The 16,120-nt window shown below is 45.7% G+C and overlaps 1 protein-coding gene across 3 annotated transcripts; it reads right to left on the bottom strand.

The window, feature by feature from the left end:
* Positions 1 to 629: 629 nt before the first annotated feature.
* RHBDD2 (rhomboid domain containing 2) lies at positions 630 to 12,090 on the bottom strand. 3 transcript variants are annotated; one of them, XM_036905440.2, is made up of 6 exons: positions 11,828 to 11,964; positions 10,868 to 10,935; positions 10,141 to 10,266; positions 9,419 to 9,826; positions 3,875 to 4,025; positions 630 to 1,584 (listed from the first exon to the last, which is right to left on the bottom strand). In XM_036905440.2, exons 4-6 carry the CDS (start codon positions 9,579 to 9,581, stop codon positions 1,227 to 1,229), a joined length of 672 nt encoding a protein of 223 aa, XP_036761335.1. In that variant the 5' UTR covers positions 9,582 to 9,826; positions 10,141 to 10,266; positions 10,868 to 10,935; positions 11,828 to 11,964; the 3' UTR covers positions 630 to 1,226. The 3 variants fall into 3 exon arrangements, with proteins under 3 accessions (XP_036761335.1, XP_036761336.1, XP_036761334.1); XM_036905441.2 differs by lacking the exon at positions 10,868 to 10,935 and having other exon boundaries at positions 11,828 to 12,008; XM_036905439.2 differs by lacking the exons at positions 10,141 to 10,266; positions 10,868 to 10,935 and having other exon boundaries at positions 11,828 to 12,090.
* Between the last annotated feature and the right edge of the window lie 4,030 nt (positions 12,091 to 16,120).

Below are 16,120 nucleotides of genomic sequence, written 5' to 3'. Positions count from 1 at the left end.
AGGCCACAGAGCTCCTGGAATAAATGAAGGCCATGTGTTAGGATGTTTGTGTGGACACTACACGCTGGCAAACCCTGAGGAGCCCCAGCTGATGGCTGATCAGAAGCCATGAGCTCTCCTCAGGCTGCAGGCACCTGTTGGCTCAGTCATATTCCTGTCCTTGCCCTGCCCTGCATCAGTGGGGCTGACCCCTGCAAACAGCATGTCCTGGGCTCCCTTGCCAATGGGTTCCTGGTCAATTTGGTTCATGGGAAACCCCAATGGTGGATCAGACAGATGACAGGCAGAGGCTGGCGCTTATCCTCTTGCATCAGATACTACCACTGCCAGGGTCCATGTGCCCCCTGGTGTAAGGTCCTGCCAGGCAGCCCTTCTCAGCTAACACCCCCTCCTCCCTAGGGGTGCAGGGGCCTCCTGCTGCCGTCACCTCGGGCTGCCGAAGCTTCCCACTTGCCCTCTTGGCTCTCCCTTTGCAAGCCCATTCCCATGACAGGTCCCTGCCTTGTGTAAGCTGTTGCCAGCCTCAACCCTGAAGCACCCCTCCTCTTCCCATTACACCCCACATCATCACAGCCCCAGTCCTGCTCCACAGTCCCCAGGCAGGCCACAGAGACACGACACAGCATGGGCAGGCTGGAGGCCGTTTCTTTATACAAAGGTAAACAACAAGCTGCTGTGGCTCACACTGGCCCATCTGCTGCCTCTGGGGCAGAGTTGGGTGACGGGGTCACTGCAGGGGACAGACAGTATATGGGCCTGGGAACTGCCGAGCACACCAGCTCCTGAAGGGCAGACACAGACACAGATGCTATAAACAAAGCACTGCACACAATGACGGGAAGGAAACAGAGCTGGAACGAGCCACTGGCTGCTGCCGCCAACTGATGCTGCCTCTCCCGTGTGTTCTCTGGGAGGCAGGACGGCGGGGAGGAGCCCTGGGCCTGCAGTCGAATGCCCTAGCTGCACAACTACAGAACCATTTGACTTTATGTAATCACTGAGCGTCTCGCTTTCTCTATCTCTAAAATGGGGACAATAACATGTACTTCACAACGTTGTCATGAGGGTGAAAGAGACTGAAGTAGGGACACACATCAGAGTACTCAACGCAGAGCCTGGCACATAGAGGTGTTCAATAAATAATTTTTTTGTCAAGAAAATCTTAGCTCAGAGAGGATCTTCTTCAGAAAGCCAAGATGCAAGGAAACTTCCCTAGAAATTCTTGGTCAGGGGATCAGGACCCTTGAGCACTCCTTGGAGCCTGCAGCCATGGGAGTGGCCAAGGCCCCAGAATACACTGTGCCAGGGCAGTTGAGGGGGGCAGGTGGCTGGACCCCCAGGGAGGCACCCGCGGAAGCTGGGTAGACCCCGGAGAAGTTAGGGATTGTGCCAAAATGATTCTGCACATAACACAAGCCAGAGGCAGGCTGGTATGGAGGCAGGGTGGGCATATGCCCAGGTGCACAGGTTGGCCAGGAAGCTAGTTTCGGGCCACTGGCATGCTGCATCTGGGCGACAGGGTAGCTCGGGGACAGGTGAGGGTGGCCACTCTGTGTGGGATAAGAGCCGGGCACAGGGTTCAGCCTGGAATGGAACAAGAGAGAAAATGGTCATCCATTAGTAATGCCAAGGCACCAGGCACCCCGGCTGTGGTTCCACATGGGAAATGCTCGAGGTGCTGTATTACCACACACTTTGGGCATTTTCTGTAACTAGCTCCAAGTACCACATGGGCAGAAAGACCTCAAACAGAAAACAAGATGCCCAGAGAGGGAAGGGCCCATGAACGTTCCTGCAGCAGGATGGTAAGATTAAGGGATAAAGGCCCAGGACTGAGAGCGGAGGTGCAACCTTCTAAGAGCAGTCTGCAAACCAGATGGAGGGAAGACCAGGCCAGAGAGGTCAGTGCTTCTGAGGCTGGCACAGCAATTCTATTAACAAGAACAGACCCCCTCTCTCTGGGGAGGGCGGGAGGGCTCCAACACAGGGCTTGGGCCCAGGCTCTGTCATGCGATTTTCTACCCATGACTTCCAGAATGAAGACTCACAGCTCGAAGTCCTGGCAGGCAGAAACCAAAGTAACAGATGAGGGGAGCTGCCTGTGTAGAGGGTTAAAGACCCCACCACAGACACACAGGGCTGGGACCATGTGAATGGAGATACAGCCGATGGGTTTTATCCTCTGAACTTTTCAGCAGTTCCAAATATGCAGAACGAATGCCAGTACCCTTGATGTTTCTGTTAGGTGACTGGACAGCGTCTGTATACGTTTCCATTAAAACCTGACCTTACACAACAGCTGTCTAAGTACAGGTAAAGACACTTCACAGCACTTTAGGGGTTATTTAAATATAGAGGTTTTGGCCTACCAGAAGCTTCACCAGGGCCTCCAGGGAGGCAAAGCTCTCCAGGTAGCCACATCAACTGCCAGAACAAACACAAATGCAGTCTGTGTCCCAATGTCAGGCCACCCAAAGCATCAGGTTCTGCTGATGCTTGTCCAAAGCAGGCCAGGACAGTGAGGGATCCAGCACTGTGCCATGCAAGGAAGACAAGGAAGTGACAGAGTCACAATCTCCCCAACCCACATCTGCAAGTCATGGTGAAGCAGGACCAGACTCGGCGCCAAGGAGTCCCTGTTTCAGAGAGGCGACTCCAATTCAGTGTGTAAGAGCTTTCCTGTCAGGGCCTGACTGGAGGGGGGCCGCCAGCCACCGGGGGCTGTGAGGTAATGCCGGGAGACCACCACCAGCTGTGCTGCTGATTCCTTCACAGAGGGGATCCTTCACAGGGTGGCAGTTTGCACCCGAGGACCCCTTAAGTTCCCCCTAGATTCTATAAGAATTAAGAGCCAAAAAACCTAACTTTAAATTCGAAGTCTGCCACATATTTAGACTCCAGGAATTACTTGTCTGAAGCAAAATGTTAAGTGTGCATTTGTTTTCCCAGTACCCTTTCCTGCCTTTGAGAAATGGTCAAAGGGCCCTGAGCTGTTGGCAGCTGGGAGTGCCCACCTCCTTTAATAAGCTGTAAGGAGGCCAATTCAGCCAAAATCTGGCATCCAGGCCAGCACGGAGCATAATTGACTGAAGGCAGAAAAGGAAAGCTGACAAAGCATCTCAACACCATGATGTGAGTCCTTTCCTCCAGAGGGGTTGTAGAAGGAAACGAGGCCTCCTATGCTATGCCATCCTAGCATGGACAAAACGAGTACGGGGCACAGGGCCACAGTGCAGGGCAGGGGGAAGGAAGTGAGGGGTGACGAGCAGGTGACCTAGTGCTAGCCTGGGCTTCCCTGCCTGTGTCACTTGGACAAAGACTCGTATCCTCCTTGGGCCTCCTCTCTGAACGGAAGGAGTGGGGCTACATGAGCTTTGGTGCCTGGCCTATCATGTTCCCTTGAGAGTTCCTGAGCCTGGGAGATGGTAAATGATGACACCTGGTCTGGCTGGGCAGCCAAGCAAACCCTACCTCTCAGGTCAAGGCTGTGCCATGTCCCAAGCCACCAATCAGCTGGATGGGCTCTGCGCTGACCCCAGTGCTACGCTCCAGGGCCCAATCTGACCTGCACAGCATGCTCATCAGTACCGAGTATGGCCACACCCTCCACAGCTGCCCGGAGTCCCTGAGGATCATGTACAAAGGCTTCACATGCCTTCCCTTTCCCACTCCCACTGGTCCCAGCTTCAGAGCAGTTGGGTAGAATCTAGAGTGTTCAGAAGATAATGTGTGCAGATTTTCTGGCCCAGGGCTGCCCACACCCTATTCCTCCCGCCCAACTCCAGTCCCCCAAGCCGCTGTCGCACTGTACCAGGCACACCCTGTAGAGGCCCTGGAATTGCATCGAGTAGGATTTAAAAGTTCTGTAACTTACCTCCGGCTGTGCGCTGCCCTTCTTTCCGCTGAAGAGCCTGAGATGTATTTGAACACCGAAATCCTTCTCATCAGGCTGAAGGGGAACTTCTGGTCGAGCTTCAGTGCTACCCGCTCTGAGAGGTCTATGGAATAGCAGTATGTGAGGCCATCTGAGGTTGGCATGTTAAGTAAAATTGGAGGCAGCTGAAGGGAGGAGGGCTTTAGAGATCACAAGGTGCCCACATTTACTCTCCAGGGGCAGTAGTACTTATCCCACCATAAACTCTGACTGAGGGTCAGGCTCAGGGGAAACCAAGAATTGACTTTCTATCCCCTGCAGCTCAGAGAGAACACAACCAGCAACAGGGGAGGGCACAGAGGTGCAGGCACTTTCCCTTCTCTGTGGACACCTGTCCTCTGAGCCCTGCCGTCGGTCACAAGCCAGCTCTCACTTTGTCCTTGCAGTGCGTTGAGGCCAGAGGCTGTCCTGATACCCTCTAGGGGGACTGACATCTTCTTGTACTTTTGTCCCAGATAGAAGGCACCTTGCCTCAAGGTGACCAAGTGAGCGCCATGCGGACCTCTCTGGTAGCACTTTCCCCACAGTGTGATACAATGGCACCTTGGTCAACTGCCCTGCATCAGGCAGCCACAAAGAGTCAGCCTCCAAACACTCCTACACTGCTGGTGGGAATGTAAATTAGTTCAACCATTGTGGAAAGCAGTATGGAGGTTCCTCAAAAAGCTCAAAATAGAAATACCATTTGACCCAGGAATTCCACTCCTAGGAATTTATCCTAAGAATGCAGCAGCCCAGTTTGAAAAAGACAGGTGCACCCCTATGTTTATCACAGCACTATTTACAATAGCCAAGAAATGGAAGCAACCTAAGTGTCCATCAGTAGATGAATGGATAAAGAAGATGTGGTACATATACACAATGGAATATTATTCAGCCATAAGAAGAAAACAAATCCTACCATTTGCAACAACATGGATGGAGCTGGAGGGTATTATGCTCAGTGAAATAAGCCAGGTGGAGAAAGACAAGTATCAAATGATTTCACTCATCTGTGGAGTATAAGAACAAAGAAATAACTGAAGGAACAAAACAGCAGCAGACTCACAGAACCCAAGAATGGACTAACAGTTACCAAAGGGAAAGGGACTGGGGAGGATGGGTGGAAAGGGAGAGACAAGGGGGTAAAAGGGGCATTATGATTAGCAGATATAATGTGGGGAGGGGGCACGGGGAGGACTGTACAACACAAAGAAGATAAATAGTGATCCTGTAGCATCTTACTATGCTGATGGACAGTGACTGTAATGGGGTATGTGATGGGGACTTGATGATGGGGAGAGTCTAGTAAACACAGTGTTGCTCATGTAATTGTAGATTAATGATAGCAAAAAAAAAAAAAAGTCAGCCTCCATCCCTCTGTGCACCCAACAAACATTTACCGAACGTCTAGTATATACCAGGGACTAAGGAGTAAGTGCTAGACAAGGAGTATGTAATTGCAGTAGACTAAGTGTGACAAGCAAAGCTTATCTATGGAAGACCATGCTGGGGCCCCTCATCTAGTCCAGGGAGATCAGAGAAGGCTTTCTCTAGAGAAGGGATGTGTGTGCTGAACCCTAAATTGGGAGCAGCAGCAGCTAGAAGAGGGGGTGGTTGGAGAGAAGGCTGTAGAGAAGTGCCAGGAGACAGTTGTTCTTGAGGCAGCATCCATGTCTGGGATGCTCCTGGTATTCTGAGCAAGGTAATTCTTTGCTGGGCTAGACCACTTCACTCATTACAGGACATTCAGCATCCCTGGCCACTGGCCACTAAGCACCTAGTTGCTGCGACAACCAAAAATGGCCTTGCAGTTTCTAAATTCTCTCAGGGAGGACAATATATTTCCAAATACTGATTCCAAGTGATGACCAAGGCTGTAAGGGAGGAAGAGCTGTGCAAGCTGACTTTAGAAGGATATCAAGAATTTGTTCCACTTCGGACTCTGTTGACACAGTAACACTAGACTAGTACTCCTCCCATAATTAGCTATAAACCAAGATACAATATTTTAAACAACTGTTTTCAGACTTTGGACAACAAATACTGCCAGACTGTGATACCTAAGAAAAGGGAAACAAATGAAGTGAGTCTCAAGATAAGCTGCCTTTCTGCTGGAGGCACTTTCCAAACTACAGCACAGGAAACAGAATCCAAACAGAGTACAGAATTTTTTGCTGAGCTTGAGAGAGAGTTCAGAGAGGAAAAAGTGGAATTAATAGGTAAAAAAAATGGGGAAGTCAGAGCTGCTCAGAGAATGAGCTCCAGAAACATGGATAGGGGTTCCCTGGGTCTTTAGCAGATGTGTACTAATGTCACCTACATAGGCTGCAACTCCCCAGGAGGCAAAGAATAGCTAACAAGGAAAGAATGATCAGGGAGCTGTAAGTTTAACACCTCCTCGAGCTCACACAGGGCAAGGACATGCTTACCATGTTCTAACTAGACAGAATAATGAGATCTCACTGAACACTGAGGGCATTCAGCACACCTCCAAAAAAGTAACACCTTAACAAGTAAATTAACTGCTTACCAGAAGAAAATCAATACACTTTAAAGGAAAGCAACAAATTCAGCCCTTGATAACAGCATTTGCAGAGTACAGCATAAAATAAAAAAATTACAAGACTTGTGAAGAAAAAAATGGGGTTCATAATCAGTAGGTAAATCACTAAAAGAAACAGATCCAGAAATGATACAGATGATGGCATTGACAAACAAGTATTTTAAGACAGCTATTAAAAATACATAGGTTTATATGCGTTTAAAGTAAAACAAACATAATGAAGGAACAGCTAAAGAATATCAATACAGAAATGAAAACTAAAAAAGGGCAAAATGGAACCTACTGAGCTGCATACATAGCATGAGAAATAAAAAACTAACTGGATTGGTTTAACAACAGAGTGGCTACTGCAGAAGAAAAGATCACTGAACTTGAAGGCAATGTGACAGGAACTATCCACACTGAAGTGTAGAGGGGAAAAGGTGTAAAATAAAAAATAAACAGAGCCTCAGTGACACACTGAATAATATTAGGTAGTCTAACATATGTGTAATTGGCCCTAGGCGAGGAGAAGGTAGGACAGGAAAATATGCTTGAAGAAGTAATTTTTTTATACTTGAAGAAAGCTCTGAACTCATAGATCTAAGATCAATGAACTTCAAGCAGGTAAACAAAAAGAAAACGACCCCAAGGCACAAGTCTAACACTTGTGATAAAGAAAAACCTGTGAAAGGAGCCAGAGAAAACAATGAAAGAATAAAACAGGGAAACAATAAATAAAATAATAAAAATGACTACTGATTTCTCATCAGAAACAAACCAGAAGTCACACAATGACATCTTTGAAAGTGAAAGGAGATCAAAGAAGGCTAAAAATCTGTATTTAGTGAAATAAAGTCATTTCCAGAAAACCAAAAGCTGAGAGAATCTGTCATGAGCATACTCACTATACACGGAAGGAACAGTGTAAGTTTAAGGAACATAATAGATGGAAACTTGGATCCACATAAAAGAATGGAGAGGACTAGAAATGGTAAATATGTGGGTAAACGTTGCTTTTTAAATTATAAAAAATATATAATTGCCTGTTTAAAACAAAAGTAACAGCACTGTATTGTGAGGTTTATAACATGTAGAATAAAATGTATGACGACAATAATACAAAGGATGGAAAGAAGGAAAATAGAAATACAGTGATGTACAGTGTTGTATATGAAGTGGTATATTACCTGAAAATAGTCTATGATAAACTAAATATGCATATTTTTAATTCTAGAGCAACCACTAAAAAATAAAGAGGTATAGTTTAATAAGCAAAGAAGAGAAAATGAAGTACTAAAAAAATGATTTAACTGAAGGCAGGATATGAGAAAAAAAGGAACATCTGGGACAAAGAAAAAACAAACACCAAGCTGGTAGACTTAACTCTAACCAGATCAATAATTACACTAAATATAAATGGGCTAAATATGCCATTTAAAAGGCAGAGACTGTCAGATTGGTGATCCAGCTATGCTATCTAAAAGAAACATGTTTAAATACAAAGACACAAACATGTTAAAAATATAAGCATGGAAAATATATACCATGTAAATCTGAATTTTAAGAAAGAAGAAACTTGGAATAACTATATTAATATCAGACAATGAACACTTTAGGGCACTAAGATTAAAAGGGGTCAATTTCATAATGATCAAGGATGAATTCCTAAAGATGATATAACACTCCTGAATGTGTATGCATCCAGTAATATAGCTTCAAATACTTGAAGCAAAAACAGACGAGAACTGAAAGGAAAAAACAGACAAATCCACAATATTCACTAGAGAATTCAACAATTCTCTCTCAGTAACTGATAGAAAAAGTATAAAAGGTATCAGAAGGCCTGAACAACATCAACAATTTGACCTAACTGGCATATACTGAACACTGTACCCTATCAACTACAGAATGCACACTCTTTTCAAGTACACATAGAACATTCCCCAAGGTATACCAAATGCTGGGCCAGAAACAATTTAAAAGGACTGCATCTTATAAATAATGTTCTCTGACAACATGAAATTAAATTAGAGAACAGAAACAAAAAGAAATCTGGAAAATCACCAAATATTAGAAATCAAGTAAGTCACTTATAAATAACCTTGGATCAAAGAAGAAATACCAAGGAAAATTAGAAAATATTAACTGAGTGATAATGAAAACACAACATACCAAAATTTGGGGGATGCAGCTAAAAGCAGTGCTTCTAGGGGAGTTTATAGTTTAAAATTTTCATATTAGAAAAAGAGGTTTAATATTAATGAATTTAAATTAACATTTAAAAATAAGTAATAGCTATGTTATCAATGTGCGTTTGTAAACTACAAACCCAATAGTTCATAGAATCACAAATTGGAGTAGATTAAAAAAATGTATCTTGTCTAATCCCCAACACAACCAATTCTGATGTTTAAAAAAGTAACCCACTTTATATTTTAGAATTTTTTCCCCCTAATTGCCTGAATATACAAAGGATGTAAAGGTTATCCTATGTTTTTACCACCCATATGGTTAAACCACTCCACCTTTAAAAAAAGTGTTTGTTTTTTCTAACAAAAAGACTAAAACAAACAAAGCCAGAAACAAACAAACTTGTTTCCCAGTTCTTTCATGGATTATCTCCTGCTCATGAGTTTCAGATTCTTCCAATGAAAACTCTTATCCTAACTAGTTAAATGTAGGTTTACACAGAAAAAAGATCAAATCAGAGCATTTCACTAACAGTCAGTGCTAAACTGGTGTGAGGAGATAGCCACGTTGATATTTTCCAGGTGAGGAAATCCTGGCCTACAGAAAAGAAGTGACCTGTCCAAAGCCACATGGTTTTCAAAGCTGAAACTAGAACCCAAACTACCTACATCTGAGCTCATGGCTCTATTGCTTCACCCCTAAGACCCTCCAACTTGGTGCACCCTTTGGCATGTCACTGTTCCACAACTTTCTTCTAGGAAGGATACATGCTAGCCCAATCCCAAGTCCACAGACATTACTGAGGAAAGAGGTCTGGGGAATGAGCCAGGAGGCGCACAGCAGCAGCCATGGCACCAACACTGAGGGCACAACCATGCCAAACACCAGGGCCCTCCTCATCCGAGAGCGGACAGAGTTGACTCCCAGCATGGCAAAAGCCACGGGGGTGAAACCTCTGGCATCCTCCACTTCCCCCAGCTTCGACAGCGATGACACAGCTTCAAATGACAGGAAGATGATAGCGGAGAAGATGGCGAAGATCACGGTGAAGAAGCAGTGGCGGACGGTGCCCACGGTTCTCTCAAAATTTCCAGCAAAGCGCCAGATGATGATAGCACCACACAGCAGGGAGACTGGATTCTCATAGACAAAGATGTAGGTCACCAGCCTGTAAACTGCAGAGGGATCTGGATTAGAGGCTTGACAATGGGTTACTCTAAGGAGGGAAAGCCAGATTACAACCCACCTAGGAAAGGGGAGTAGCTGGCTCTCAGTGCCAGTGAAAATCAATCTTGAGTCAAGATAAGCAGTGCAGGCAACAATGAAGGGCCTGAGACTCAACGCAGAGGTGTGAATATCTAATACTTGCTCTTTCCCACACCTGGAGCAAGTCTTACCAGTGATTTGCTTCCACGTGGGAAAAAAATACTTTTAGCATGGGATGGTCTTTGAACTTGTAATGCACTTTATAATCCTTTTTTATACTGACCTATCTCACCGGGCAGTTTGAGGGTTAATTAATTGTAACAGCTTCAGGGTGGATTGAGTGGGTGTCACTTAAGACTCTGTATGCCAGTCTCCTCGGTTGTAATTCTGACCTCTCCTTCCATAGTGGCTGTTCAGAGGAAGAAAAAAGGGACCGTGAATTATTTTGCACCTATAAAGATTATAAAACGATTACTAATACTAGAATATAGAACTCAGAGGTCTTCCTTTAAAGTGCTTATCCAATTTTACAGGTATAGTGATGCTTTCTGTTCAATAACACAGCAGAGAATCTCATTTCTGTTTTTCTAAAAGCAGTCATTTCTTATATACTTTTATGTCCCTGCAGGCCAAAACACTGGCTTGAGGGGACCAGTGAGGTGATAATAATATTGGACTTGGAATAATAATGACTTAGAGAGGAATTTTGGCTCTATCATGTTCAGGCTGGCTGAGCTCAGCCAAGTCATGTGCTCTGCTAGATTCAGTTTCATCAATGTAAAGTAAAAGGCTTACACTTAAGGCCTTCGAAGGTCTCTTACATGTTGAATACTCATATACCCATGAACCCCACACTCAGAGAAGCTGTGAACTAAAGAAAAAAAGTGGGGGGGAGCTCAGTTTAGCTGGCACTTTGCATCTGTTTGAGGACAGATGTATTCTATGTTCGTAGGGTGGGTGAGGGGAACAGTGTTAGATCTGAGCAGGGAGGCAGGCTAAGAACCATATACCTCAGTCAGGCCATCTCTGTAAGGCTTCATTATCTGAAGAGCACTTCATTACTTGAGTACTTCCAACACTGAAATTCCAAGTATAGTATAAATGTGAAGGTTCTAGAAGCAATTTTATACATTTGGGGATTATATACCCCAAGGTTTCCATTCCAAAACATCACATAAAAATCTGGATTCTTATTGCAATTGTAGTTCTGGGATTCTCCATATAAGCCTCAGTTTCATTAAAATAATGGGTAATAACAAAGTCTACGTCATGGGATCATCCTGAGAATTAAATGAAATTAATACATGTCCAGTGTGCTTTGCAAAACAGCAACAGCTATACAAATTTCCCACTTTCTTCCTCAGAAAGAATGGGGAAGAAACAGAGACTAGGAATTTCTTTTATGAGCGGATGTTTATACCTAACTGGTCTGAAAAATTTATCATCCTCCCCCGATTACACACCTCTCTCAAAGGCAAAGATAGCCCATGTCCCCATGAGCTGGGAATCAGAGTCAGGATTAAGATACAAATGAATAGGCAGAAGAAATTCTAAACCCAAGAGGCCAGGGCGCTTATAGGGGTAGCCACAGATGAAGCTCAATTGTCTAAAGACGCTAGAGAAATTTTTTTAGTGGGGGTTAGGCCCTAAAGCAGACGTAGGTATGTGACGACGGAGGGGGAGACGAAAAATGCTCCTCGGACAGCGAGCATGGGTGAATGAAACCGGTTTGTTAGCGAATGGCGTAGGGGTCTTGACTAGTCTGGTGGCTACAGGCAAGGGAACAAATTCGGGTCGGGAAGGATTACAGTGATGACGAAGGTGGGGCTCTGGAGCCACAAAGTCGTGGTATATGCAGCTGGTACTCCGGGTGGGGAGGACGGTGGTGCGGGCCGGGTGGCTGCAGGTGAGGCGCGATGGCGCGGGTGCTGGGAGGTCGCAGCCCAGGGTCCCGGCCCGCCCCGGCTCACCTTGCCAGTCGCGCAGGGCCTCGGACCGCAGCGAGAGGCCCGAGGGCGCCAGGGGCGGCTGCAGCAGGAACAGGCGGGGCCCGGACACCAGCAGCGAGAGCAGCGCGGTGAAGAAGGTGGCGGATGGCACCTCAGGGAACAAGGACCAGCTCCGACACCCGAGCTCAGAGACCGCCATGGCCGCCACCGCCCCGCTGCCCGGATTCGGCAACGACAGTCCTGGCAGCTTCCGCCTCCCTGCGGCTGTCTCCCCTGGCAACAGCGGAGGAGGCGGCCGGAAGCCCCGCCTCCCAGAGACCCCGCCGCGCGCCGAGCTGCCCAATCCCGTCGCGCCCGCCAGCCCGGGAGCAGGAGTCTGGCTCGCGCTCTCTGCCTGCGCAGCCCTCCGCGATGGAATTTGGTGTGCGGCCGCTTAAGGCCTTAGGAGATGCTGGGCTCTCTGTGTCACTGTTCAGATGCCTCATGATTATTGTGCCTTGTGTCTTATAGAGCCTTTTCGCACGCAAATCCTCCCTCATCTTGTTTATTCCCATTATATTGGTATTATTATACCAATGAAGAAACTGAGGTCTGGGGAGGTCCTGAGTAATTGAGTTAAATGGCAAAGACACAATTAAAACTCCGGTCCTTCCACTGCCATGGCCTGGAACTGGCCAGAGTACAGATGCGGCAGGCTTAGGTGGCTGGATTGGAGAGGTAGGGGCAGGAGATGAGAGGAATTCCACTGAAGGGACTGAAGTGTTAGGCTTTAATAATGAAAGTCAATTTCAGCACTTCAAGTTGGAAAGTGCCCTCACTTAAGGTAGACAACTGGAGTATCGTTTCCCCCGGTTACAGAGGCTCCAGAAGGTGAGGTAACTCACCCAAGGTCACAACTGGGAAGTGGTAGGACTAGGATTGAAATCTGGGTTTGCTAGACCCCAATTTCTGCCTTTTTTTCCCACTATTTCTCCTGACAATCCTGCCTACTGTTACTTGTATGTAAATTTGACCTGGGGCCACAGAGGCTACTGGAAAATGAACAAATGCTTCACTCCCTGTGCTGGACATCCAGGCCCTATGCTGTTCCCTCTGGAGTTCTGGCAGTGTCTGTGTTCCATGAGCGTCAGGAAGAGAATCTTAGATTCTTTGTATCTTTTGGGTTTAGTACTAAAATACCGCCGTATAATTTTCCATATACAAATATAAAGCAATGGGGCAGATTTAAATGAATATCGCATATATTTAAACTAATGTTGCTCATGATGTAACAGTGGGCAGGAAAACAAATGAAAGTTTTACTCAGCAGAAAGCAAACTTATTAATATGAATCAGGAGTGTGGTGGAGCTGCTAAACTTAGTGATGGGCTGCTGGAACCCAAACCTGGGCTTGGAAAGAAGAAGTGGGTGGTGGTCCCTTCTCTCTGCCTTTCAGGTCACTCCAGGAGTTCATGATCTACTTTCAGACACACACTCTAAAAAAGATGTGGAAAATTAGAGCTTGTCTAACAAAGGGCCCAGGCTTGGGAGGGAAGGGAGGACTTCATATCTGATGAGGGACAATTCAAGGAGTCAGAGAGACTTCCCTGGAGAAGCTTCAGGGGTCCTGACCACTGGCTGCAACTATCTGAAGGCCTTCCCTGGACGACAGGGAGTAGCTTTATTCTGTGTTTCTCTAAAGGGGAGCACTGAGGCAGAAAGGTAGAAAAGATGGGGAGACACACTTGACTTATGAAAGAACTGCCCAAGAGTCTGTGTTGTCCATCCATGGAATGAGCTGCCTTGATCGGCAGTGAGCTCCCTGTTACTAGTGGTGTGCAAGCAGAGACCATCTGGTGACTTGATGGGAATATTGAAGAGATACTCAAGCATCAGGTTGGAGGTGGAATTAGATGCATTCTTTGTAGATCCTCAATTCTCAGACTCTGTAAGCAAACACAAACACATATGGAGGGCTGACAGCTGTAGGACTTAATCACATTTGGTCTCCTGGCAGAACGAGAGTTGTGGTGACTTCACATGTCCTACTGCCCAGGGCTGTGTAGTTTAATGCAGGGACTAAAACTCCCTGCACCCAACAGTCTTCTGTCTCTCCGATTTTCCTCCCTCTCCTCATTTTTTCCCATTATGCCTTCAGGAAACCCCTTTAGGTTCAGGGAGTAGAGATCGGGAATGAGTAAAGCAGAGCCTTCTTCAGCAGGCAGGCACAGGGATGGGGCACCTTGGGACGTGAATCATTTTTGTCCTATCCACTTTTCCCTTGGTCCTCAATTGTACTTCAGACATGCCTCTGTTACTAGTTATAACAGGCATCCTCCTCCTATTTGGAGAGTGTCTGGTTTCCCATGGGCCAGGCTTTGAGGCTGGCAGATACATGACTTCTTAGGGAGCACACACACCAACACGGACGTTTCTCAATCAAATCTATGAGCAAATGCTCTCCATCCCCCATTCTCCACCCAGCAGCCAGAGTGGTTTTTTACAAAGTAAATCAGGAGTCATTGTTGCCCTGATTACAACTTTTAAGACCCTAGGTCCATCCCATGTGTCCTATTCCTTGCTAACCTTCCTCAACTCATCTTCTGCCGCTCTGCATTCCCTGTGGGGGATGGAATAATGGTCCCCAAAGGTGTCCACATCCCAATCCTTGGAACCTATGTTTATCTTACCTTATGTAGCAAAAGGGACTTTACAGATGTGATTAAATTAGGAATATTCATTTGAGAAGATTACCTGGAGTCTCTGAGTGGGCCTGATAGAACCGTGAGAGTCCTTTTAAGGAGGCAGGAGGGTCAGACAGAGAGAAGGCAATATGATAGAAGCAGAGGTTGGAGCCATGTGCTTTGAAGATGGAGGCAGGGGGCACCAGCTGAGGAATGAAACAATGTCTTGAAGTTGGAAAAGGCAAGGAAATTGATTCCCCACTAGAGTCTTTGAAAGGAACACAGCTCTCATGACACCCTGATCTTAGCCCTGTAAAACCCATTTTGGGCTTCTAACCTCCAGAACTGTAAGATCATGTATTTGGGAGTGTTCAAATTTTTATTGTGGTAAAATACACATAACATTTATTATCTTAGCCATTTATAAGTGTACAGTTCAGTGGTATTAAATACATTCATAATGTTGTGTAACCATCACCACCACCATCTCCATAACTCTTTTCATCTTGTAAAACTGAATCTCTGTGCCCATTAAACACAAACTCCCCATTCCTCACTCCTCCCAGCCTCTGGTAACCACCATTTTACTTTCTGTCTCTATGATTTTGACTATTCCAGGGACCTCATATAAATAGAATCATACAGTAGTAGCCCTTTTGTGACTGGCTTTTTTCACTTAGCATAATGTCCTCAAAGTTCATCCATGTTGTAGCAGGTGTCAGAATTTCCTTCCTTTTTAAAGCTGCATAATATTCCATTGTATGGACAGATCACATTTTATTTATCCATTCATCTTTCAGTGGACACTTGGGTTGCTTCCACCATTTGGCTACCATGGATAGTACTGCTATGAACACTGGTGTGCAGATATCTTGTCAAGACTTAGCTTTCAATTCTTTTGGTATATACCTGGAAGTGGAATTCTATTTTTAACTTTTTGAGGAATTGCTATACTGTTTTCCCCAGCAGCTGTACCAGTTTACATTCCCATCAAGAGTGCACAAGGGTTCCAGTTTCTCCACATCCTTGTCAACTTCTGTTCTTTTGTTTTTTTGACAGTAGCCTTTCTAATGGGTATGAAGTGGTAATTTATGTCATTTTAAGCCACAAAGTTTGTTGTGATTTGTTACAGCAGCCACAGGAAATGAATACGTTCCTTCATTTCACTACACTGGTCTTTCTGTTTTTCAAACAAGCCAAAACCTTTCTCACCTCAGGGCCTTTGTACATGCTCTTTCCTCTGTTGAAACTTCCTTCTCCTGACTTTTAGTATGGTGGCTTCCTTCTCAGCCATCAGGTCTCTAGCTCAGATGGTGCTTCCTCAGAAGGGCCTTCCCAGATCCTCTCCCTGGTACTTCTTTCAGTGTACTTGCTGCAGTCTCAAATGATCTCAACTATTGGTGTCTTTACTGGTCTGACTGTCTGTCACTCTTACTTGACTATAAGCTCCCTGAAGGCCGAGACCTGCTCTATATTCCCCAGCACCTAGAATAGAGCTTGACACATAGTCAGTGCTCAGAAATATTTGTTAATTTCTCTCCTATACAGCTGGTGTCTGTTCCAGGAAGAAAAGGTTGTTAGAAGAGGTGGTAAACAAGCACCAGATGGCTCACTGCACAGTTGGGACAGCTCTGGGTCTAGTGCCAACCAC

This window comes from Manis pentadactyla, chromosome 10 (genome assembly GCF_030020395.1).
Source record: "Manis pentadactyla isolate mManPen7 chromosome 10, mManPen7.hap1, whole genome shotgun sequence".
Classification (NCBI taxonomy): domain Eukaryota; kingdom Metazoa; phylum Chordata; class Mammalia; order Pholidota; family Manidae; genus Manis; species Manis pentadactyla.
This window is presented reverse-complemented; position numbering and strand designations above follow the sequence as displayed.

Bases quoted from the DNA above. Each gene is read 5' to 3' on its own strand.
- RHBDD2 (XM_036905439.2), bottom strand. From the start codon at position 12,005: ATGGCGGTCTCTGAGCTCGGGTGTCGGAGCTGGTCCTTGTTCCCTGAG. The intron at 9,827-11,827 runs GTGAGCCGGGGC...ATCCCTCTGCAG, and splicing joins GGCCCTGCGCGACTGGCAAG to TTTACAGGCTGGTGACCTAC. The intron at 4,026-9,418 runs GTATCCTTCCTA...TGCCAACCTCAG, and splicing joins ACTTGGGATTGGGCTAGCAT to ATGGCCTCACATACTGCTAT.